At 40.5% G+C, this 25,416-nt stretch overlaps 2 protein-coding genes across 4 annotated transcripts in view; both read right to left on the bottom strand.

The window, feature by feature from the left end:
- On the bottom strand, positions 1 to 13,390 carry tfcp2l1 (transcription factor CP2-like 1). Of its 3 annotated transcripts, none has more exons than XM_054615441.1 (15): positions 13,229 to 13,390; positions 12,614 to 12,762; positions 10,836 to 10,909; positions 8,496 to 8,601; positions 7,159 to 7,265; positions 6,914 to 7,066; positions 6,306 to 6,416; positions 4,957 to 5,060; positions 4,509 to 4,560; positions 4,280 to 4,373; positions 4,060 to 4,150; positions 3,102 to 3,184; positions 2,681 to 2,823; positions 695 to 746; positions 1 to 586 (listed from the first exon to the last, which is right to left on the bottom strand). In XM_054615441.1, exons 1-15 carry the CDS (start codon positions 13,285 to 13,287, stop codon positions 549 to 551), a joined length of 1,416 nt encoding a protein of 471 aa, XP_054471416.1. In that variant the 5' UTR covers positions 13,288 to 13,390; the 3' UTR covers positions 1 to 548. The 3 variants fall into 3 exon arrangements, with proteins under 3 accessions (XP_054471416.1, XP_054471418.1, XP_054471417.1); XM_054615443.1 differs by lacking the exon at positions 13,229 to 13,390 and adding an exon at positions 10,099 to 10,732 and having other exon boundaries at positions 2 to 586; positions 12,614 to 12,629; XM_054615442.1 differs by lacking the exons at positions 10,836 to 10,909; positions 13,229 to 13,390 and adding an exon at positions 10,099 to 10,732 and having other exon boundaries at positions 2 to 586; positions 12,614 to 12,704.
- An 800-nt stretch (positions 13,391 to 14,190) lies between these two features.
- The window catches only part of clasp1a (cytoplasmic linker associated protein 1a), an 83,844-nt gene continuing 72,618 nt past the window's right edge, over positions 14,191 to 25,416 (bottom strand). The window contains exons 33-39 of the mRNA XM_054615733.1: positions 24,367 to 24,613; positions 23,142 to 23,198; positions 22,122 to 22,315; positions 21,764 to 21,892; positions 20,006 to 20,212; positions 19,413 to 19,529; positions 14,191 to 16,775 (exon numbers count right to left, since the gene is read on the bottom strand). Of these exons, the coding sequence (XP_054471708.1) occupies positions 16,689 to 16,775; positions 19,413 to 19,529; positions 20,006 to 20,212; positions 21,764 to 21,892; positions 22,122 to 22,315; positions 23,142 to 23,198; positions 24,367 to 24,613 (1,038 nt within the window). The 3' untranslated portion in view covers positions 14,191 to 16,688. The remainder of the gene's footprint in view (positions 16,776 to 19,412; positions 19,530 to 20,005; positions 20,213 to 21,763; positions 21,893 to 22,121; positions 22,316 to 23,141; positions 23,199 to 24,366; positions 24,614 to 25,416) is intronic.

Genomic DNA, 25,416 nt, shown 5'->3' with positions numbered 1-25,416 from the left:
TTTTACCAAATTTCCCATTAGACCTCGCAAAGACAATAGCTTATATATCATATACAACAGACACAGCCAATGGTATACATGACAACATTTCATATTTAGGACAAGCATGACAATAGTGCAGGGACATTGCATAACATTAAAACAACATAATACAGTTTTGTTCATTTGTCTTTTCTATTTGTCGGCATTATGATGTGTGTACATTTACTCTTCTTTATAATCATGAAAGTCATTAACTTGCATCTATAGGTGTTTAAGCCAAAAATGAGCGCACATGAGAAGAAGTAATACAGCAGTGTTAACCTCTAATTATAAGGCATACCAAGCATGAATCAGTTACTTAACAACAACACAAATTAAACAGAAAAAAAATTAAAGAAAACTCAACAAAAGCACAAAATCAACAGCAAACTGAAAGCTTACCAGCATTTTCAAGTTCTGTAAATCTTAGTAAATGTTACATATTGTAGTCCAGAAGGACTTATATACAAGCTGTACAATTCCACGGATTCTAGGAGGAAACGTTGAATCTCCTGAGTACCTATTGGTCATTTCAGCACAACGTGGTAGCCAGCAGTGTTTTCATCTGGGTAACAGAAAACAATGGAGTAAAATACAAATAATCAAGCTACACGGGAGGGATACTGAATGTTTGACAGTGGGTTGTGAATTAGTTGTTGACAATGACAGTTACCTCTTATAGTGCTGAGTATGTAGCTTGTTTCCTCCCTGAAGTTCTGCACCATCTGAAACGAATAGATCGACTCATATAAACTCAGATCATTTAAGTGCTGCATACCGAATACGAGAAACTCTCCACTTGTGGTTCATCATCATGTTTAAATCCCAATCCTCCCGAACAACCATCCTTTTACAGCCTTAAAATGCCAGTGGTATGACTTTTATTGGCATACTATATTATTGCTTTTTGTTTTACTATTTTACAACAAACTAAACTATGTAGTGACTTTTTTAAACTTATTTCCTTTTTTTGACATACCATAATATGACTTTGTTTAACTTTTTCGACATATTACACAAACACGCTTTTGTGACTTTTTCAGACATACTATGACTTTTTGTTGACATTCCAACCCACAACTTTTTCCAAACATGCCATAATATGAACTTTTTATTGACTTCTTTTGGAATACTATACTATGATTTTTTTTTTTTACTTTTCTGACATGCTACACTATTACATTTTTTCAAGATACTATACCATGATTTTTTGGAAATACTATACTATGACTTTTTTTCTCTTTTTTACACATAATATACTATTACTTTTAATGACTTTTATTGACATACTTTACTATGAATTCTATATGCCTTTTTTGACATACTATACTATGAATTGTTTTCGACACGCTTCATTTTCTTGATGACTTTTTTCTACATACTATACAATGGCTTTTAAGACTTTTTCCCATTGACAAAACTATGACTTTTTAATCACTTATTTTGACATACTGTACTATGACTTTTTATAATTTTTTAAAATACTATACTGATTTTTTTTATGTCTTTCTGCGCAAATAGTATACTATGACTTTTTTTGCCATACTATTCTATCGCATTTTTTATGACTTATCGTCATACTATATTATGATTATGTTTTTTCAACACACTATGGCATTTTTTATGACTTTTATCAACAAAGTTGGGTATGGCTTTTTATTTTTTACTTTTTTGACATACCAAAATATGACTTTTTTTCTACTTTTTATGACTCACTATACTGTGACGCTTTTATGACTTGTATTAACATACTATACTATGACTTTTTAATGACTTTTTTCAAATGACTTTACTTTGAAGCTTTTAGGACTTTTTTCAACATACTATACTAAGGAATTTTTTAATGACTTTTATAGAAATACTATACTTTTTCTTCCCTTTTTTTCTTTCATTGGTCCAGGACACACACCGACCAATTGCATGCGTTGTAAATCATCTCACGCAATGCTGCTCAGCCATCAAATATGTGTATTCTGAGATATACACATACAGGGGAGAGACGGGGAGAGAGACCAGTCGGAGAAGTACCTGAGTCAGATAAGATATTTCACAAGGCGCACTCCATCCAACTTAAAGTAGTTTATTTTAGGAGTCACATTTTTCAAAGCTTCTGTTGTATGTATTTATTTTATTAATGTATGTATGTTTTCTGTATTTATTATATTAATGTATGTATGTTGTATGCATTACATTTTTTAATCCAACCCTTGAAATGAGAGAAGAACATTGATTTATTATTAGAGTGTGCATTATTTATAATTCATCCAGTTCAATTTGGAATCTGACAATGCATGCTGTTGAGATATAACTAAAATAAACTTTCTTTATTAGATTTGACAAACAGTTGTTGACTGCATACATAGGTTAAGAAAATCCTTAGGTTACTTCAATCTTTATGGCACTAAATTATAACAGCAGTTAGACATTGTAGTGATGTAGTGGACCTGTAGGTCACCTGTAGGTCACCTGTAGGTCACCTGTAGGTCACCTGATCTGAACTATAAATCAAAGCCATAAGTAACAGGAGAGCAATTAGCCCTTCTGTCAAGAATATATCCAGCTTAGTTGCGCTCACCAGGCCTGGGCCCTCTAACAGCACTCGTTGGTAAATGGTTCAAGGTACGAAGAATTAGCGGTTATAGAGGGGACGTAAGGATACCTCGTCAGAGACTAAGACGTGGATCCCGCTGGGTTTCTGTCTGTAGATGTGTGTTATTTGCTGTGGAGTGATGCCGTACAGCAGAGCGATCTTTTCCGAGAGGTCCAACAGTGTCAGCTCCTCCAGGTACAGAGCGTGATAGACTGCAGAGCACACAAACGGGACAAGAGGGAACACATGAACAATTCCATGACTACATTAGATCACATTATTCATTTTTTTAAGTTTTCCTCTGGGAGTTTTACCTATGTTTTCACAGTCCAAAATCTTTCTTTATATATTTTCCTGAATGGTGAATAATGTGTTAAAGAATTCATGATTTTTCAGATTTCCCCCCAAAATTTGATAACACCCTTTAAGGAGCAGTCAAATCAATTAAATTACGAGTTTAAGAATCATTTTATAAAGTATGTACACCTACTGTTTCCACCACCTGACTTGATGGGAGGTTGATGTCTGGTCTGCTGCTGACACACATAGATGGTGAGACGGGGCTGTATACACCTGGGGAATGTGAGCAGAGACTGTACTATTAATACTAGGTAGAACATGCCGCAGTAGTAACATGACGCAAGATACTTCTTCATTCGCCCTCTTGTCTAGGACTGAAATGCAGGTTATGGGAAGGTTCTGTTTTGCCAAAGATCTCTTACACAAAGCTATATTCTTTTTTTAAATACAAATCCGTATTTTGAGGAATAATAGCTGGCTGAGAAAAATGGCGGACTGAGAGGCATACAGTTAAGATAACTATCCTGTTGGATAAAAAATGAGGTACAGTAGAGAGGAAAAGCATGGGAGCTCATATATATATATTGTACTGTAGAAAACAGATTCTAAAACATTGAATCATTTGAATTAGTTTTAAAATAATACTGGAATAATACTATTACATTCAACGGTAGCGCAGACCTGTAACATCGTGATCGATACAGTCATGTGATGTAGATAAGACAAATAACTTGGGTTCACTTCAGTGTGAACAGTCTGCTGGTAATGGCATACCCATACTAACCAGTAATTGTTAATTTAGTATGCAGTATATACAGAGTATGTAGTAGGTTAGTATGCAACAACATTTTTATAAACTCAGATCATTTCTCCTTAGGATTTTTGCTTTCTGACAGTCAGTTTCAGTTTATTACTTTGAAAATGAACCTGAAACTCTACAAGTGAAGGAGACAAAATAGGAATTTGGACATGTCCCTGTCTTCCTCAGGGAAAATGAACCGTCTGCAGATGCAAAGTCAATTTGTGTGGAGCTTTCACACAGACTTCGACTTGTTGAATGGTGACATGTTTGAACCAAAAGCGGAACAAAACGAATTAACCCAGTTCTGTTGTGACTGAGCACTTAGAGGTGCATTTTAATGTCTCACCTTCCTTTCATGGTGTTAAAGAGGCGAATACCATCTGCTGGACCGCAGATCTGGATCAGATCCTCCCTGCTCATCCTCAACAGATCGGCACCTGCAACAACAGCAGAAGATCTATCCTTCCTGCTCACAGAGGATTTAGTGAATTCCTCAACTTCTTTCCCTATTTAGAATTAGACACACAGCTGTTTGCCTGCTGCATTGTTGTTTTTAACCCTGTTACCTGAGAAGCTGCAGAAGAGCCTTGAGAACGGTGAGAACCTGTAGCGGTGCAGCCACTGCTGGGTGTCCTGAGGTGAGGATGTTGGCAGAAGGTGCTACGTGTCAAAGAGAAGAGGAGCCCTTGAAATGAGAATAGTAGCACAGCATCCACTGTTTTCAAAAATAATGGGCTTAAAGGAATCAGAGAGCAGCATGAACACTTTCACACTGCATGCTTCTCTGTTACTTACTTCAGAGCAGCCGGGCAGGAGCAGCTCCCCTTGCTGGTTTGGAGAACAGTTGCTACAGAAACGTCCACATGAGGAGGAGAGAACAGATTGGGGGGATCAGTCAAGTTTTCTGACTGCTCTGCTCTGAAACACATAATTTACTGATAAAAACAGTTTCTAACGACACACACACTTATAAATAAACTATAATGTGTACAGGTTGTGGAAGTGCATTCTTCTGAAAAGTGTAGAGTAATCCCAGTAAGCACCCATAGAGGGAGCTATTACCATTGTTAGTATTACCCCACTGCTGTAAGCAGAGGTTAACCCTGGGCCCAGAGAGACATGTAGACTTTTATACAACTTTAGTCCACCTCGACATTGATCTACAGAGCAATGCTAAACACAGTCGATTAACTGTATCCATACTATTATGGTGATATGCGGCAGCGTGATTATGCTGACTCACCCATCTGTGAAGCTACAGGAAGTTGGGGAGCTGTGGTAAACTGGTGACGGAGTGCTGCTGCTGCTGTGGCTGCTCATATTTAGGGCATCGGGCCAAGGAGAACACTTGAGAAAGAGAAAGAGAGAAAGAGGAGGGAAGGTGTTTTCTGATTACTCAACCTGACAAAGTACTAACACTAAAGGCATAAACATTTTTCCAAAACTAAATATTAATAATACCATATTAAAGCTTCATTTATCAGTATTTTTATAACAACAATGGATCAAATGACTATATGTAATGTAATAGGTTTTGCACATAATAACAAACCTTCAAAGAAGAATCACTGAACTAAGTTGCTGCAGGTCTCAACCAGTCTCACTCGCTTTTTGGATCTTTATTTTAATGCCTCTTCTCAATGTTTTCAGCAGCATAGTGCAGTTCAGATGTACATTTACTCCAGAACTGGAACTTTTTGCTGTATTTTTTTAGTTCAGTGGTTCCATTTTATATAATGTATAGTTCTACTTCACTATAGCAAAATATTTTACTTTTTACATAACTAATTTATCTGACAACTATAGTTACTGATCGATACTACAGATTATTGGTTTGCATGAAAAGCATATGATCATTCAACAGAACATGATCTATTGATATGGATTAGACCAACCAACAGACCAAAAAAATGTAATCTCCACCTCAAGCTGTTATTAGTGAATTGCAGTTTATATGTCAATGCAGCAATAATTATAATATAATAATACATACCATTCTGAAGGAGGCCATTCTACAAAATAAGTACTTGAAGTGCATTTTCTGATAATACCTCTGCTCTTTTACTGAAGTCAATCTTTTAAGGACTATTATTTAAATGCAGTATTTTCACATTGTGGTATTGTTTTTTTTACTTTAGTAGAGGGTCTAAATCAGTGATCTATTTTGAAGCTCATACAGATGAATGGTTCCTAGTTTTAGCTTTGATCAGGTTTGTTTTTCATCCAGATGAATGACAAACCAGAATAACACCTTATCAGAATCCGCTGAGTCACTTGTCATTCAAAGACACTGAAGTGATGCACCCAATCATTGACAGAAGTAAGCGCCAAAGCAAGCACACTTCTAAAAGGAACAACTTAAAGCAACATATTAACATGGAGTGATGTTGAATGTTCTGTGGAAGCAAAGTGAGAGGAGGATTGTATTGTAACTGGCAGGTGAGGCACAAAGAAATGAAATGGCTGATAAGATTAGATAACACAAAAATGTACCGCTGTGGGATCAATAAAGTCGACAAAATGAAAGCAATCAAAGGGTCCTCTCAGATCTGGTGTGTTATGTTATGTGTCCAGACACGGAGGAGGCCTCACCTCTTTCAGCACCGTGTTCTCATGGGACAGCTGATACTTCTCCCTGTCTTGAGGGACCTTTTTATCTATCTTTTCCCTGTCTGTCTTCAGTTTGCGATCAGCTCCTTTAGGCTTCCAAAAAGAAAAAAAATGTAGATTAGGAGTCCGATTTAGAAAACCGTCATAGGAGTTATATTTCTGATGGACCATATGGCCCAATGATTATTAGAGCTTAGTATAACAAAGGTTACTGAACTGTAGGCCTAGTTCAATAAGCACAGGCTGAGCCCTCTACTGGACTCTATCCTCCATTATGAGCATGCATTGGATTACTGAAAATTTGCATAATCAATAACTATTCTACATCTGCTACAGCGAGCGCCGTAGGAGTGGCAGAGCCCCCCTGGTAGAGTTCTGCCTGTGCTAATAGAGCTAGCGCTACAGTATGGTTAACTTTGTTCTCACTCACAAAGGCTCTGCCCTCTACTGGACAGGATGGGTACAGTGGGGTCCGCACCGTGTTCGGGTAGGAGAGTGATACCCATAGAGTCCAGTAGAAGGCTCTGCCTGAGTCAGTTAGAACTTGGTGCAACACAAATATGAAGACAACCGTCAGTCAAGTTTCATACCTTGAAGACTTTGACCTGGCAGCCAGAAGAATGGACATGCTCCATGTATTCTCCGTGTTCGTTGGTGGTGAAAGTGTCCAGCTGGATACGAAAGGGCACACCTTTCTCCCCACCGTGCTTCCTGGGGGTGAACTCAGTGCTGATGCAGTTGACCTGAGGAAACATGATAGAAGAGGGACTGTAAGTTTGCCCTATTTGTATTAACGACCCCCCCCTCTAGACCTTTTACCAGAATCCATCCATACCTGGATGAAAACAGAAGAGTCCTTGACAGGATCCCAGAGGAACTCAATGGTGTTGAGATGCAGAGGGTGTGAACGGGGTTCCAGTATCCCCACTGACAATGGGATATCTGCATATAATGCAATAATGAGTCAGTCAGTTTACATTTGCTAACAAGACCGTGAAGATATGTTTTCTCGATCAGCTTCTTGCTGAGAGTGATGGGGTCCTAACTGAACAGACAATTTGGATCAGACCAATGGGTTGGATGACTTCCATGATATTTGGTACAGACATTCAGCATGCTGATGTTATCACAAAGTACTGCTGTGCCTTAGTACAGCCTCATAGTGCAGCCTGCATGGCTGCAGACTCCTCGTCTTGTATAGTGACAAACTCATAAATAATACCCAAAGATGTTTTTTCAAAGCATTCACTATGATTGTTACTTATTTAGATTTAGATAAAGTTGGACACTGGTGTCTGAGCCAATCAGAATTTAGTTCTATCAACTTATTGTAGCATGTACGCTCATAATTTAGTTTAATCAACTAATGTTTAGATGTCCGGCTCCTACTGAATTCAGAATTTTGTTGTTGTTAACATACTTAAGTTTTTCAATGGTTTGCTGGTCTTTTGGAGGCAGGAGATCAGCGCGACGCTTTGGTGTTTGAGCTGTCATGCTCACTTGGTTTCTCTCTTGCTTTGGAAATAACCAAAGTTTCCCGAGCCATCCGTGTCAACTTCTTTATTCAGTCCAGTATTTCGGAGAAATACCAGGAACACTTACTGAAAACACGATAAATGGCCCGAACAGTGTTTCAGAACAGCATTAGGCCCTGATCAGACAGAGTGCGTTTAAGCACACTGGTGTGGCTTGAGCGCTTCGTAATCATCTCAATGAAGCGTTTCTCATACTGATTTTGTGTAACTGTGAGCTTCGTATTTTCCTCTCTTTTAGAGGAGCGCACTGAACGCCTGAGTTTAAAAATAAATAAATGTGAAAGTGCCCAACATGGTAACTTTTGCTGTATACCCAGAGCTATATGTCTTTAAGAACAATAGTGGCCATGATGGAAAGATGCAAATTAGTGCGGTACTTTAGTTTACCTGTAATTTGTCTTCATTCATTTAAATTGTACTATTAAATATTTGGTAGGGTACAGTTCATGGTTTGTACTAAGCTTAACGTTAGCACTCATTTGGTTGTTGCCTAGCAACAATATTAAGAAAAGACATTAAACAAAGTGCAAAGAAACACTGTAAATGCGCTCTCTCTGATCAGGGCTGTAGTCAGACATCAATGATCCTCGTTCTGTGGGTGAGCTTAGATTATCAGCCCATATGTTAGTACACTCACCTATATCCAGGATTCGGTCTCCTGGTCGGTTCCACCTCCATCCTTCCAGCTGCTGGTGCTCCATATACTGCAGCCGACGGTCATGAAACACCACGCGTACAATGCTCTGTGAACAGGCAGGATCAGTTTAGGCCGGAGCACGGCTACAGCTCACACTTGGCCCAACAGTCCAGCTGTTGGGCCAAGTGCGAAAAACCCTCTCCCCTCATTTATTCATTTAAACATATTCATTGAGCAAGGGTAAGGAGCTGGAAACCCCATCTCCATCCCTACCAGTCAGTCACTCTTTACACTGAAAAAGAGCATCTGCATATATCCATGAGGGAAATGAGACTCCAATGAGCTACGTGTGATACCTGTGAGATGCACCAACTGTGATTTTCCAACATTAAATCAGGGTTCCCACATTTACTTGCACAACAAATTTAAAGATCCCATGGCCTCATACCGCACTAGTGGGCGCAACTGAAACTCCTGTTGATAAAATCATTACAAATATGACTTACGTTTTTTCCCTCTGAGTTCACTAGTTCAAATTTCTTTCATGTCATGTGGGAACCCTGAACGAAAAGACAGTCCACGTGTTCGATCTGTCAACTGTATGTATTGCAAATAGTAGATTTTGTTACGATCAACCAACTTTGTGTTGGCTTATAAATGATCTTTATGACCATTACAAACAGTAAATAAATACTACCGTCCCTGCTCATTGAGTAGGAGTTCATTAAGGGGGCGCTCCACCGGATTTACACATGAAGTTCGGTTTGTTCGTCTCGAGGAATACTTTCTTTAAGGACCAGTGTGTAGCATTTAGGGCGTTCATGTATTCATAATTTGAAACTGAGAATCAAGTTTTTGTTAGCTTTGAATGAGCCCTTCATGTCCACACAGGGTGCTGGTTCTCTTCAAAGAGTCCACCATGATACTGTTGTTACAGTGGTTTTGAACAGAAAGGCTGCACTGCCTGAGATGTGGAGTAGGCGGCATTCACTGTAGGAGGCAGTGAGGGTCATTATCCAGTTGCATTATGGGAAATGTAGGATCCCGTATTTGTGACCCATTCTAGGGACTAAAATTCAGGATATATTATCCTCTGCTGCTTTGATTTTGACCATTCTTCATTTTAAATATGTTTCTTGTGAGTCCCCTGACTTTATGAAAGTACACTTCTAAAACACTGGAGTGCCTCTTTAGCAGCAACCCTCTGAAATCCTGCGACGGCCCTCGGTCGGTCTGTCCTCGCTGCAGGTTCCCTGTAGGCGAGGTCAATCAGTGCAACTGGGAGCACCTGGCCAGTCTCCCAGAGTATTTAAGATCTGGCTGTCCCAGTCAATGGGCTCTCTACTTCCTCCATTCCTATGGCACAGTATTCTTGTTTGGTTGGCTTAGGCTGTGTTTCTAGTTTGGGTATTACACCATGATGACACTGTTTAACACAGCTCATAACCTCAGCATGTAATTTAAGTTATTGCATGTGAAGTTGTACTAACTTTTTTGTACACCTTTAGGTTTGAACCCTCCTGTCTCTTGTCATTAGTCGGGTCATGACACAGGACACGAAATAAATCAACAAATTAAATTAACAACCTGTAAAAACATGTACCTTTGGGATATTTATGGAGGGAGGCTCAAGCATGACTGAGCACCAGAGCTCAAAAGGCCCGGACGAGCCTGGCATGTGTTTGCATAGACGCCACCTGTCCCATTCTGGTGTTTCTAGGATGCTACTGCTTTGTTTAACGTTTCAGTCTCAAGCAATGTCAGAAGACCTGACAACAGAGACATGTCAAGTGGATGCACTCACACAGAAGTGAAATAAAAATGACCTCTCCTGACTCTTAAGTGAATGTGTTGTCAGTCGGTAACAGTGTGTGTGAAATGAAAGTGGCATGACCGAAATTATGAGCTGCTAGTGGGTTTTTATTCAGAAAGCCATGACATCGAGAATATACCACTTTATTTGTTTTAATTTCCATGAAAGAAACGTAATATTTACCAAAATAATATATGTATAAAGATGCCTAAGTCTTTAATGAAAAACAGTAAAGTAGAGAAAAGCAGATTGTCACGAGTTGAGTGTGTATTGTAAAAAAAAAAAAAGTGAGAATCAGATGACTAGTGTGTTTGTAAGGGGTTTGTGTGAGATCTAGGAGAGAGGAAAGGTAAGTTTGGGTGATAGTACCAAGCTCTCCAAGGTCGACACCCCACCCCAGAAGTGGAAGGGAGGGTCGAGGGACCTGTGACAAACCAGGAAAACGGATACATGAAAACAGATAGAGGAAGAGAGGAAGAGGTCATGTGAAGTCAAAAAAACAGACAAACACAATACCTTACACCTACCTTCACATATTTGCTGCTTATATCTGTATACTCCACTAGTTTTCTGTTAAGCATACGGATTTCGTAGGACTGACCTACATTTTAAAACATTAAAAAAAAAAACCTGATTAAAATTGAAAAATGGGAAAATCAGTCAATCAGAAAAGAGGGGCAGTGGAGATAGAAACTGAATCAATTCAGAAACCAGATAAGGCAGATATCAAGGCCAGCCACTGGAAACACTAACATATCTCCATCCTGATCAAATATGAAGTTTAAAATTACAAGAAAATATCATTAAATTTGCCAAAGAGGGACACTATAAGACTAACGATCAATGCTTTCTCAGCATAGTTACAAATCTAAACTACACACCCTGATGGCAATTAACTCCTAATCACTGCATGCCATCTTAACATGGCAGTCAAATCGTTTCAGGTTACAGCAAGCTCACTTTCATTGTGTTTTTACTCAAACCAAATTACTGTTACAGCAGATGAGCAGGGCAACAAATAAAAAATGTCAGCGTAAACAGAAACAATCAGAAGGTTCCAGAATGATGTGAAGAAGAAGAGGGAAGTACAATTTAGAAAGGAGAAAAAAGACAATAAAGAAAGAAAAGTTTAGATGAAAGTTAAAACACATGTAGGAGCTCATGTTCACACATACATCAATAATGCATAGGTTGGGATTCTATTCAAATCTTACTGCTATGATTTCAGTCAAGTTAGTAATTCAAAAGACTAAAATGCTTTATCTCTTCATCTTATTATATCTACAGTGTACAGCCTAGTCTATATGTGTGTATTAACAGCTGTCTACTGAAGCAAGAAAGGACCATAATAATTTGAAGCATCTGAATACCCAAGTGGGAAATTTATCCACGGCTGAACACTTACACTTTAAATACCTCTGAATTTATAGCTTTGAAGAATCGTACTCAGAAAACTATATGTCTGCATTCATGTGATTTGTTTCCCCATTTCGAAATTTACAGATTTCGGATTCCAAAACTTAATTTCAAGTCTTTAAGGATTCACAAATTCAAATCAGTCAAATTTAAAAAAATAAAATAAAGAAAAAGGTTGCTGTAAATTGGGACAGTTGATTTCAGACACCACTGCCGCCAAGGATAACTGATACTCCTATCAGTTCACTGAGAGGACCTCAGTCAAAACTGCATAAACTCAGACGGATGGTTTTTAGAAGTAAAAAGATTCAGTGCTACAGATTTTAATATTAAGAATACCCCAAAGTGTTCAGTAGTTGTTAAATTTATATAAGCAACGATTGGTTGATTAAGCAACTAATTGTTGCAGATCTACTTTTAAAAGAATGTTATCAGAAACTCTTTTGATAATTGATTAATCGATACTAATTTTACGAGCAAAAATACCAAACATTAGATTACAGAAAATAAAATATTCTAAAATTTAGACTGTTGGTTAGACAAAGACATGGCCTATAAGAAATTGTGAATAACAATTAAAAAAAAAAAATCTTCATATACCATTAACTAAATGATTAATCAAGAAAATAATAGGTGGATTATTCTAATGAAAATTGTATTTGCAGCCATAAATAAATTTCACAACTGGGTGTAAAATTATATGATAAAGAAATATGTATGTGTTGTAGTTGCAGGGTCCCAAACTCAGGGTATAATTAAGTGTGAATGGTAGTGGGTTTGAAATCCTGAATCAGCATTAATCTAGCCCTGCTGCTGGGGTTACATGGGACAAATGAGCTCCAGTCCATTGAGTCAACGTGGACATTCAGCTAGCGGGACAGATAGCTACCTTGATTGAGATAAGTGAGACTCTCCTCCTGCTGCTTCACAGCCGGCGAGGTGGCTGCACACAGAATGTACTGGAATGGGGTCCTCTTGGCACCGTGTTCAGCCATAAGCCTCGCTTCTTCGTTTCTCAAGAAAGGTGCCAAGGCCTCTCTGAAAGAGAGCCGAAGGAAAGAAGAGGGGCTGAGTGTGGGGGTGAAGAGGTGACTGTCCTTTCTCTGTACTATCTTATATTTCATCATAGGAACAAAGGGGCAAAAGGTTGATGTTACAAAATACTGCGTTACTCATCCAGCCTAACTCACTTAAAGTGTACTAATTTGAAAAAGGCAAAAAAAAGTAGTCCTTACATTTTATATTTGTAGTGTTAATGTGGATTTTGAAAGCAATGCTCCTTTAAATTAACCACAGTAGAGCACTTGAAAAAATGTTGTCTAACATGGCAGTTAATAGTTAATAAAAATACTGAAATGAGGCAGAATTACTGCAGATGTGCACATTTTAAAAATGAACTTCAAGCCACGGTAGCACTTCTACTTCTCTCTGTATACTATTGTGCACTTTGATTTAACCTGTTGCATCCAGAAATCCCCAAGTTAAAGCATGGTTTGTGCTTTACCTAATGTGACCAGCAGAGTGCTGGTGGTAGGACTCAGGCTGGGAATGGCAGAACAGCATATTTCCCAGTGCGGTGTCTTCTTGTATCCCAGGACCACGGGGGGGGAGGGGACGTGGAGACGGACTCAGCTAGCTTTGTGCCTGCTGGCTTCCTCCGAGTTCAGCTCAGAGAGGTTTTGCAGGCAGACCTCGTCGCCTGCCTCTTATATCTGCCCCGGTGATGTCATCAGGACTCATGACTTTTTCTTTTTTTGCATACCTTGGATGACCTTTGAGAGGCGGAGGCCCACCTCCCACTTCCAATGTTTAGCCGGGGTTGATGCATTAATGGCTTTCACCTGACCGGTTGTTGACACTACCAACAGTGTGGCCCTAAAAGTCGCCTTTAAAACTCACTTAGGGTAATCAAGTTTAGAGGTGAGTTTAAAAAAAAAAAAGGAAGACAAACAACCACAGCTTTTGGGGAACAAAGAAGGGCATGCAGCCCTCATTGAATGGAAGTAAACGGAATCATCTCCTGTGTGATTACAGGTCTGAGAACAGCTGCGGAAGAGCATTGCGATGCTTGTGATGTTTAAAATCTTAACAAATGTATGACTGCTAATATCACACTAACTAATGCTATAACAGAGGGACTGGAGTGGATGCTAAGTGAGACACATTGCTGGAAAAACACAGTTTGATCCCATCATGCTTGTTTCATTTGGACAAATGATCTGAGGACAGCAGGTTGAATACAAACCCCTGCAGCTGCTCTCCTGTCTCTGCTGAGCTCCTTGACCGGGTCAGAGATTAGGAGCAGGTCATGTGACAGTCTGCTCAGGTTAATGTTTATACAGAGCAGCTAAGCACACCTCAGCGTTGGGACGCGTGTGCTTGTAAATGGATGGACAACTGGCCCACGCTGCCGCAGGACAATCTGGGATCAATAACCAAAAGACGTTCAGATCAGTTCTTAGTCTGTTTATTTCTAGAGCAAACAATTTCTTTACATTGCTGCAAACCTATCACAGGTGGAAGTTAACAGCAACAAAAAAAACAAAAAAACCTTTCTGTACAGTATATCATGAGGACAAAATAAAATAAAATATATAAATACAGGTATGAATATTACATGACCGCTTGAGACAAAAGAAAGACAGTGTACTGTAGAACATGCATAGTGATCGGTTTGCAAAGAGAACCATGTGGTCTGTTTCTGGGACCAGCGGTGTGATAGAATGGGCCAGTATGTTGATTGGTGAACCTCCCCATTATTACTAGGATGATCAATGCTCCGGAGCTGCTGAGGGGATTCAGGAGAGAGAATGCTAAGGTAGAGTGCAGGCAGGCATATTACAGGGCGGCATGTTGCCAAAATCATTTTCAGTACCAACGCTTAAAAGCTAATCATAACACGTAATAAGTCTGTACATTCATTTACTTAAATAACCATCATTGGCCCACTCTCAGTGGATTCCCTGAATGAAAACACCACTCAACTAAAACAGTCCCCACTGTCCCCAAGGAACTTCTGGAATACTTGTATTTCCTTAATGTTGTCTTAATATTTAAAGGCATAATGAGGGTGATCCCTTCCTATCGTAGATTAACTGTAGGATGATGATGGGGGAAGCCTTTCCCGGTCAGGGATCCATGGACTCTGATCTCTCCGGGGAAAACTACCATCAACTTAAAGAGAGATCTCGGTGTAAGATCCAACATTTTCAAGCTTCTCGATATCTCAAACGTAACACGGAAATAAAAAAAATCACAGCCGATCCCAGATGTATGGATTCTGGATACTTAAATACACCAACATGAACACATTTTGGTCAAAAGAGTGTGGCCGATGTGAATTCCTCCTCGACTGAAACATGAAATCAGACTGAGTACTTTGATGATGTCACAAGTGCACTTTAACAGCTCGGGCCCTTCAAACAGCAGGTTGGCATGTGCTGCAGGTTACATGCAAGCTATTTCGCTAACGTGCAAAAAAAGTGACATAGTCGACCTGTTCACTTCTCTTCTTTTTTCATTTTTTTTTCACCAACATTATGTAAAAGTTTGCGAAGCAGTGGTCAAAACGTGTGTATGTACAAAACACTTTTTATGTGTGGATTGTGGACAGTTATTGCAGAAGCTGTGGTTACGTGATGGGGAACTGAAGGGGACCAGAGGAAACACTTAATACTGTATTTGCATCATCACAGGTCAAGAACACTGCCGGGGTCCGTTTTCCTGCAGATTCACATTTTTCGGAGAGTTACAGTGCTGAACGTGCGGCTCACTCTCCGAGGTCCCAGTCAACTGAATGATGTGTTGAAGTGAATAAGGCCTGGTAATGTCTTTTAGACCGTCTCCCATCGCTTGTCTCTCCCTCCCGACTCCAAGCAGGGAAAACATCTGCAACTATTTACAAAGGACTTCCTCTTCAAACAGAGCCAATCGTCTGAGCAGCAACCTGTTGGACAATAAGCACTGTTTCCAAACTCAATGCAGAAAGTTCTGTGAGGAAATACAGGCAACACAAACGATTGTGTTTTTAGACTAAGGAATCAGCATTCACACACACTTCAATTTGGAAGTTTAACAGAGATTAAATCTTCTGGACCTCAAAATAAAGTTCTTCGCTAAATTTGAAGGATTGTCAATTCTGTAGCTGAAAGGTTTTGACAACTTGTCGAGTGTAACAAGGTTTTTGTAAAAGGGATATTCAATGGATTGAGCCACTTTTAATTACAAATTAGCATTAAAAAAAACAAAACTAGAATCAATGGACATGCTTCTATGAGCCTCGATAATCATCAATAAACTTAAAATATGAACTTAAAATATTTTTTGCTGTCACATTGTTCCCCTACACATTTCTTCCTTTTTTTCATACAATATTTGGTTTTCATGCTCCCCAAACCAGAATTATCCCACAACATATGGGCTTATTACCATCACTGGGCCAGCCAAATGACATTTCATCCCAAACTCTAGTCGATCCGACAGAAACGTCTCCACTCTGATCACAAATATTTCACGGCATCATGTTTGAACTCAATCTGCCAAATGCTAGGGCTCAAGGAGAAACGGGCTTCCACAGACAGAAGGCGGCGTTGAGGTTGTGGGAACCGTCGAGGAGGAGAAAGTGCATTTCCTACATCCAAAAATTCCAAATATGTTGATTCCCTCCCCACCAGACCCAAACCACAGTTACATTCAAAAAGTTCCTAGAGCAAAAGTGGGGGGGAGGGGGGGAACTACATGACAAATAGGTTGCTGACAGGATCTCCTCCGAACGGGAGAGAAGCGCAGTGGAGCTGGAGGAGGAGGAGGAGGAGCAGGAGGAGGAGGAGGAGGAGGAAGCTGGAGGAGGAGCTGGAGGAAGAGGGGAAGCTCGGAGACGGAAAATTCTGACAGAAGCCCGGCTTTGCCCCGGAGATCTTCCAGCGTCGTCCATCCACAGGGTTTCTGAATGAAACCTCCCTCCTTTAACTGTGAGAGGAGACGTCCGAGGAGCTGCTGCTATTACTGTTGGTCGTCTGGGCTCGCTTGATGTACAGGTTCAGTAACTTCATCTGCAAACAAGCAAAGACAACAGATGTTAGTCTTTTCCTCAGCACAGAGTACTTGAAGAGAATCCCATCTGACTTCCCTTTCAGGGCTGAAAAGGTGTCCTTTTTACCTATTTGTCATGTTTTTTGTGTCTAAGTAACAAACGGTGACGCTAAAGGAGCAGCTAAGTTAACATTCAGAACGCCACTAAAAGTTCTTGTTTTCCCACTGACGGGCTCAAGTGTCTGACAACATTAAGGAAAGAACCCTGAATAGAAATACATCCCAGGCCTCGCTGAAGAACCGCCTACTCAACTGACGTCTCATTCATATTAACCACATCTGACAATTTAGAAAAAGCCCACAGATACAGAGGTACTAGTCTGTCAAACATACTGGGTGATGAGTTTGTCTGAAACTCACCAAGTTATAGACCTAGTGTGTTTTGTTTTCATTTTGTTTCTTCTTATTCTTCTTCTTCTTCTTCCCATTTAAATTCCCACAGACTAAACACAGAAAGTGCAGCTTGCCTAAAAACAGATTCTGCATATGAATGCAGAATCTGCTTGTAGGCAACAGAACCAGATTTTGGTGTCTGAAGCATTCTGGTTTGTGGTTTGTAGTCCGAGCAGTATTGACCAATCAAATTGGAGCCAGCTTCAGTTGAATGCAGGTAAACAGTCCGTGTTGAGATCAAAAGAGTAGGAATAAATTGACCGAAATGCAATCCGGAAACCCAGCAGCTATCATCTGATGATGATTTAGCTTTTTATTAGCTTGTAAACTAGCTACTTGTGAAACAATCCGGACGCAGATGTCGTCTCTAAACTCCAACTCCTGGCATGCATCTGGAGTTGCTTGTTGGACTGAAGGAAGTTGTGACCACTGGCAGCTACACCAGAACTAAAGAACCTGCTCCCTGAGGCTTCTCTGTCAGACCGATGGGTTCAGAGATGCTAAATGGACTGTTCTCATATAGCGCTATTTTTAGTCTCCTGACCACTCAAAGCACTTTAACACAACATGTCATCATTCATCCATTCACACCCATTCATACACTTATGACAGGGGCTACCATGCAATTTGCCCTAACTAACATACACACCCACACATACACAGTAGGCACAGCCTTAGGGAACAACTTAGGGTGAAGGGTTAAGTGTCCTGCCCAAGAACACATCGACATGAACTTGTACTTGTATAGCAAGTTTTGGAGGACAGGGATTGAACTGCCATCTTCTGATTGAAAGAGGAGCCGCTCTGCCTCTGAGCTTGGTACTTGCAAACAGAAATGATGTAGGTTGCGGGTGAGTGAGATCCGATCACAGGTGGTCACTGGAGACCCACGGGGAGACGCATTCTAATGCCAGGTGTTATTAGAAATCACTAAACAAATCCCACCACAGCTTACCCTATCCATCGATGGCATCACTGTTCCTGCTTCCTCAAATGTCCGTCCCCTTGGCGTCATTTTTGATCAAACCCTCTCGTTCAAACGTCACGTCAATCACATCACTGCCTTCTTTCACCTAAAATAAATTTCCCGTCTACGCCCCTCCCTCTCCTCCTCAGCCGCTGAAACACCCATCCACACCTTCATCACCTCTCGAGTGGACTACTGAAACAGCATTCTTTATGGCACATCCACTAAAATCATCAACAAACTACAAAACATCCAAAACTCTGCTGCCCGTCTGCTCTCCTACTCCCGCACCACATCACCCCAGTCCTTCGAAACCTCCACTGGCTCCCCATACAACAAAGAATACAGTTCAAGATTCTTCTCTCATTACATACAGCCCTAAACCCCTGCATACCTGTCGGACCTCCTACACCGACACACTCCCACCTGAAACCTAAGATTCGCCGACGCCAACCTACTCACCCCTCCTACTCTGTCCAAGCACCTGACCTAGGGGGGCAGGGCCTTCTCTATTCCTGCCCCCCCCCCTCTAGAATTATCCCCCAGCACCTCAGACAATTATTTGAGTACCTTTTAAAGTGCTTTACAAATAAAATGTATTATTATTATCATTTATTAAAAGACTAACGTTTCATGTGATATTGGTAACACAGTTTTGGTACATTTTGTGATGATTTGGCCTTGTCTATTTTCAGTTGGATTCTCTTGAACAAGTACATTCCTAACACCATATGAATTTGCCTTAACATCCTACCTGGAAGTAAAACAGTTTTTTCAGGTTTTGTTCGCACTAAGACTCCACCTCAAAGTACAACGTGAGAATGTGACCGTGCTTGCTCAGTAGATACTGTATGTAGACTCTTTTCAGATAACAAGCTTTCCAACAGGTCAAAGGCAAGGGTCCCTCTATTGAGGTGAACCTGACCCCCCAACCGCAACTCTTACATAACCCAAGGACACATGTTGTAGTGAAAGTAGGGCAAATATATATATATACATATATATATATATATATATATATATATATATATATATATATATATATATATATATATATATATATATACCCCCGCTTTACAACTGAAGAACCGGTTAAAACCTGCTGAGAAATAACAACATGGGAAGATGATAAGGCTCCGCGTCTGTTGAAGAGGTTTTGGTAAAAAAAAGAAAAAAAAAAAGGTTGGTGTGTTTGTGTGAGAACGTGTACATGCAAAGAAATCAAAAGTCAAGTTACCTTGCTGCCCGTGAGCAGTGCCAGGTGGGGTTTGAGATCCTCACCAATCACAGAGTAGATAGCCACCAGACAGAACACGCTGGCCTTGCGAACGCTGCTCTCTGTGTTGTCATAGCCCTGCAGAGAAACCAGACAGCATCAGGCATTGCACGCACAAACACACACACACACAAGCACAAACACACACGCGCACACACACACGTGGGAGGAGTCGCAAAAGAGTGCAGAGTACACGCAAACATTTCCAGGGACAAATAAGGCAAATAGTTCCCGGTGTCCAAATATGAACATTGTCCAAATAAGCCCTTTTGGAGCTAACAAGAATGTATCTACTCGGCCTGTCCCCAAACAACTCTTTTATTTAATCCATATGAATGAGGAAAAGCATTTAACACTTTTGTCTAGCAAATAATTTTATTATTATTTAATTTCAGTTTCCTAAAAGATGGTTTGCCATTTTGTGACTTTCCAGTCTGATAAAACAAGCAGTTAATGGAATTAAATCTTATCTAAACCATAAAAATGTGCAGATATAACGATCAAAATCTATATTTCTTTGAGAACTCCAGCTGTGTAATGTTTCAGTCCCAGACCTGTAGGAGTCCTGGGATGATGTCAGGCAGCAGCTGCAGTAAGGAGTCCTTGGCGATGCGTTCAATGACTTTGGTTTGCATCTTGATGGCAGCCAGGTTGATGGGGTAGTCGGCTGTCTGCACAATGGGACACAGCACCTTGATGCACTGCTCCGGGTGGATGGAGCCGGCCAGGGTGGACGCCGCCTCCTCGGCCGCACGCACCACCTAAAAAACACGTGCAAGTCGTAAATTTACAGGACAAACAAAAAAACATACATGTATTACTTTAATCTCGGAGAATATTCAAGTTATGTTTATGACTTTGATCTCGAAGATGAAATTAGTGTTTTCTGAGATTGCCCCTCTCTGGCTCCATAATAGTTTTTTCTTTTAACCTAAAATGGACCTAATGCATCGTCATATGAAAATGACATAGAGAATACATAAAATTAGACATTAATACACACATACTCATCAAACCTGCAGTAGACTTAAAAGGTCGCTCTGGAATCCCTAAAGCAAAGTTTTGTTATCTGGATGGTGTATTTTTGATTTCTTGTCTGACTATGAGCAGTGCTTCTTCATCCCAAACTATGGATTATTATTATTGATCTGGGAGTTCCATCAAAGGGCAGTCCCAGTGTATAATTTGTGTATTCTACGTTCAATTTGTTCAGTTCTAATACTGAAGGCTTATTTGATTTGAAAGGATGTTCTCGCTCTTCTCCCTACTGGCTTGGCTAAGAGTTTGATTGAAATATGGTGGCCAGGTATTTTTTTCAAAGTGCCTGCCCTTTAATAAACTGTTTCCAATAAAGGCATCTCAGATGGTTCTGTGTAACAGATCAGGTCAGGTTAGGGGTTACTGTTTGATGAAACCTTTAAACCAACAAGTATCACCCTTTTGAACTCTAGGTTGATTTATATGTCCTAGATATGCCATATATTGTCATGTGTGTGGTGTTACACATATTCTATGGACAACCCACCCTTTAATGGACCACATTTTTTTTTTTTACATTAAAGGAGGTTTTCACAAGTGGGGTTGTATAAGGTTCTTCTCCATAGTCAGTGTATTAACTCTGGTAGATGGATTTTGACAAAAGAGACAGGAGTACCAGCACAGGAACAAAGTAATGAGACAGCTATTTCTGACAGGGATCAGAAGCCCGCCAGTCAGTTATTTTGTGTTAATGTGTGAATCCAAACTAACACTTTAAAACACCAAAGTCTCACAATAACACAAACAAACCAACCGATCGATGAAGCTGTAGACCAGAAATTCCAGTGTTCCAGTGAGGTTAAATTAGTGTTCTTGTCAGAGCAGCTGCTGGTTTTGAAGAGAAAGGGCTGTCTGACTGCAAGGTAAAGCTGAGCAACCCCACTTCAAAAAGATTCCAACTATCCCTTTAATGATGGATCAAATGATGTGTGCTTAATGAGAAAAGGGTCACATGTGGTAGTGAACCCACAGAGTGATCACCAACAGATACAGTATCTCAGGAGTTGGTGGGGACCAAAACAGATCTAAAAAAGAGAGTGAATATTGGACTTGGATCCATCAGGTCGACACAAATATGACTCCAAATAAATGCTAATTTTGCTCTGTATCTGCTGGATGTATAAAGGTAACAGTTTGCTTAAAAGTGATATGCATAATATGTCAATGAGTTTCGGCTTTTTCTGCTGTTCCAGAGAGAAACAAAATAAACACAATGAATGCATTTTGAAAGTACTGCAATGTGGTGTATTCTCCCATTTGTATGTGCTGTGTACCTCTTTATGAGAGTCTTTGTGAGCCTCCAGGGTCTTCATGATGGTTAGCTCAGCATAGTTTTTGAAGCGGGCCGGCTGGTTCCTCAGAATCTCTTTGAGCAGACGCAGGGCCAGGGCTCGGATGGTGTGCTGGGGGGACAGTGGCATGGGCAATCAGGTCAAAGTAGAAATACCCTTTGATAAACTCAAGAATTTGAGTGGATGTGTGGATATATCCAGCAGTGTGTGATTCCCACCGGTGCCTGTTATGCTTAGTGGGAATCCATATCATCCACACTCAAACATTCATGCTATTTAATTGTAGGAAAACTAGCAAACCTCTTTAGAAACACACACACAGATCCATGAAATAACATACATCTTTATCACCCAGCGTCTCCAGCAGGAGGAGGAGGATGGTTTTAAAGTGTTCATCCCACACAGCCAGGCTGTCCTCCCGTGTGATCTTCAGCAGCTCCACCAGGGCGCCTTTACGCTCCTCGGAGCGCTCGTTGTGATTGGACAGTTCCTTAAGCAGGTCAGCTACCAGGTCCGAGTGGTCGTGACTGATTGCTAGCCAGACGGGATGAGAGTGATAACTTAAATATTAAATTGCACATGGCAAATAAAGCCACTGTCATCTTTCAACAGCCCCCAAAAATATAAACAGTCTTAGAGTCATCCAGCAGTCATTTAATCTAGCATCAGTCTTCATTCCAAGAAACTCAATCAAAAATGTGACAAAATTTGATTTGTCTCCAATTCAAATTAATTAACTCATAAAGTAATCTGTAATTAATTCAAAATGGATTGTAAAAACGTGTTCTGACTTGTTTGGAGAAAATTGCACTTTTAAGACTGGACACAAGGTTAAATGTCATGCCAAGATGGACGCTCTAGTGCATTCTGTGTGAGAGATACATCTCTGACTATTGTGCATTGAAGGCCTAAAGTCAGGGCACCATGGGACTTAAGCATTACATTTAAGAAATGAATTTAGCTGAATATTTCCATGCTTTGTTGGACAAAATATCTCTGTGTCATACATGTTAGTGTGACTAAGCTATTATCATGTATTGTGACTAGATATTCAACTGTTGAGAACATGTTGGTTATTATTACCATACTCTGGGACCCTAAAGAAGAAGAAACCCCACTAACTCAAACCACCTCCAACATCCAGTTCATCACAGAGAATACCACAGCTGTTAGTAAAAAAAATCAAGTCCGGCACTGGCAGCAGGACAGGTTGCTCTCAGTGAACACAAGTGGAGTTAGCAAGAAGTTGGAAGACCACGTTTGGATAATGCAAACACACATGGAGGGTGAATGGAGTGAGGGTGCAGTCAGTAAATCAGTCATGAAGTCTGTCAGTCAGGTGGGTGGGAGGCATGTTTACCGGGAGCAAAGACGTTGGGCAGCGTCATCTTGTTTTCACCACTTTCCTGACGTCGGCCTGGAGAAGAGGAGGACGGAGGAGGGATGGAGGTGGAGGTGGGGAGGGGCAGAGGGGTAGGGGGGAGGTTAGGTGGAGAGCAAAGGATGTGATGAAGACAACAACAGCTGACACATGGAGCGTGGCTGACTACAAATACAGTAACTATTGCCACATTTATGGTAGAGGTCTTCTGTGTCAGATCTCTGCTTCTGTTGACAGCAGCAGCCTCGCAGGGTGTCCTCCTTCACGTTGTCAGACATGACACATTACACAACGAGGGGGGATGGGGGAAGACAGACAGGTTGGCAGGATGATGAGGGGAAAGTCACAGCTGGCGGCTTGTGCTCTTGTGATTCTTTTCACAGATGATCTAGTCACACACAACCCCTCCACCAAAGTGTGAAAGTGCTTCAAAATCATCTGTGAAACATTTTGTATAGTTCAGCTGTAAAAGCCAAAAGCCAAGCTTTTTACGGGCTCCTGACACATGTCCTATTTTTTTCATTATCAGAATTTTATGCATTGTTACTTGTGTGCAATTGAACATTAAATAAAGAAAATAATAGAGTTCTGAGATTAATGTCTTTGATTGTGTTTGGGAGTATATGCAAGATGGTTTCAGCACATTTTGTGTGCGTGAGATGTGAAACGTGTGTAAGGAACACATCCAATAGTGTATATTGTATTGTATAATAATAGTATTTTGTTCCAGAATAAGAGAGCTTCTAAAGAGCTTCTCTTTATTGAATAGAGATAGTGAGGGAAGGGGGAGAGAGATCTCCATGGGTTGGTTTCGAACCACAGCCTTTCTGGTAACGACTCAGCATGGTTACATGGTGACTTCCGGGTCTACCCCAACAACAGAGCTCTAAAACGCTAACTGTATGCTCTTTAAACAATATGCACAGTGCAGTATGTATATTAACTATATGTATATGTACAGTACAGTATGAACATGTTTGTGTACAGTACAGTATATATGTGTATATGTACAGTATGTGTATGTACAGTATGTTTGTGTACAGCAAAGTATGTATGTATGTATGTATGTATGTATGTATGTATGTATGTATGTGTACAGTACAGTGTGTATGTGTACAGTACAGTATGTATGTGTAGAGTACAGTGTCTTCTGTGATAGTCCCCTCCCCTGGTGTAACAAAGCTTCATGATCACATGGACTCACAGTCTCTGAACTGCTCCACGTCGTCGTCGAACACGGCCTCCTTCAGGGCGCTCTTGTCGTATGTGCAGATGGTTTCTCCGTAGCCATAAGGAGCAAACTCCCGGCCCCGCGGCCCGGAGAAGGAGCGAGGTGATGGCGTGTTGAGTAGGGAGGTCTTGTTGTCCAAGGCGGTGCGGCCCCCTTCCACCGCGTCGAGGCCGAGGCGGGCGTCAGAGCCAGGAGAGGAAGCTACGCCCTCTCTTCCTGCCTGTGAGACACAAGGGTAGATGGGAGGAGGGACGATATGAGACAGGATTCTGACCATTGTTATTCCTTGGGAGCCGTCCGGCGGCTGTCGACCTCAGGGAACTGTCTCTGTATCACTCATACCTGTGTCCTTCTGTCCCGACTCCAAACTCCTAGTTTTTTCAGTAGTAACTGCAGCAAAGATTGAGGCTTCAGCAGTCTCATTTAGACAAATCAAGTGGGTTTCATCCAAAGTTGCAGTGTTTTTAGTATTAATTCCCTCTTTGTGTTTCCCCTAATGGTGGTTCCTCTTTAAGCTGTGGTGGGGTAGTGACTGAAAGAGGGTTTTTTTGGCTTATAGGAAATTTTGGAAGATACTAGTCTTCATCTGGACAGCGATGTTTTTATTTAATCTTAGTTCTGTGTCAAAGGTCCTTGTTAGTTTTTATCAAATTCAATTGACCTTATCCTCTTTAGTCTAGTTTCAGTTGACCAAAAGTCTGGGCATTTTAGTCGTATTTATCGACAACCAGAACTTTTTAAGATTAGTTTTAGTCAATGAACCTATTGTTGCCGCTGTTAACTTAAACCTTACAGTCTTTAGATACGTTGAGCCACTTGCTTCACCGTTGGGCAAATTCAAAACAAGTCTTGACCTTGAGGCCTGTGTAAATTTACACAAATAATATTATATACTAAATTTAAATAACATTTAACTAAAGTTAAGTATTTTATGCAAATTTAAACAGACAGATTTCAAAATGTTGGATAGAGACAAAAAAAGCTCATTTTTTCAGGCATGAATACTGAAGAAAATGCTGCTGT

This window comes from Anoplopoma fimbria, chromosome 16, assembly GCF_027596085.1.
Source record: "Anoplopoma fimbria isolate UVic2021 breed Golden Eagle Sablefish chromosome 16, Afim_UVic_2022, whole genome shotgun sequence".
Taxonomy (NCBI): Eukaryota; Metazoa; Chordata; class Actinopteri; order Perciformes; family Anoplopomatidae; genus Anoplopoma; species Anoplopoma fimbria.
Note: the sequence above shows the minus strand (reverse complement) of the source record. Positions and strands in the feature narration are given on the sequence as shown.

Bases quoted from the DNA above. Each gene is read 5' to 3' on its own strand.
- tfcp2l1 (XM_054615441.1), bottom strand. From the start codon at position 13,287: ATGCTGTTCTGCCATTCCCAGCCTGAGTCCTACCACCAGCACTCTGCT. The intron at 10,910-12,613 runs GTAGCTATCTGT...TTTAAAATGTAG, and splicing joins TCTCACTTATCTCAATCAAG to GTCAGTCCTACGAAATCCGT. The intron at 747-2,680 runs GTATCCTTACGT...TATTCGTTTCAG, and splicing joins ACGTCTTAGTCTCTGACGAG to ATGGTGCAGAACTTCAGGGA.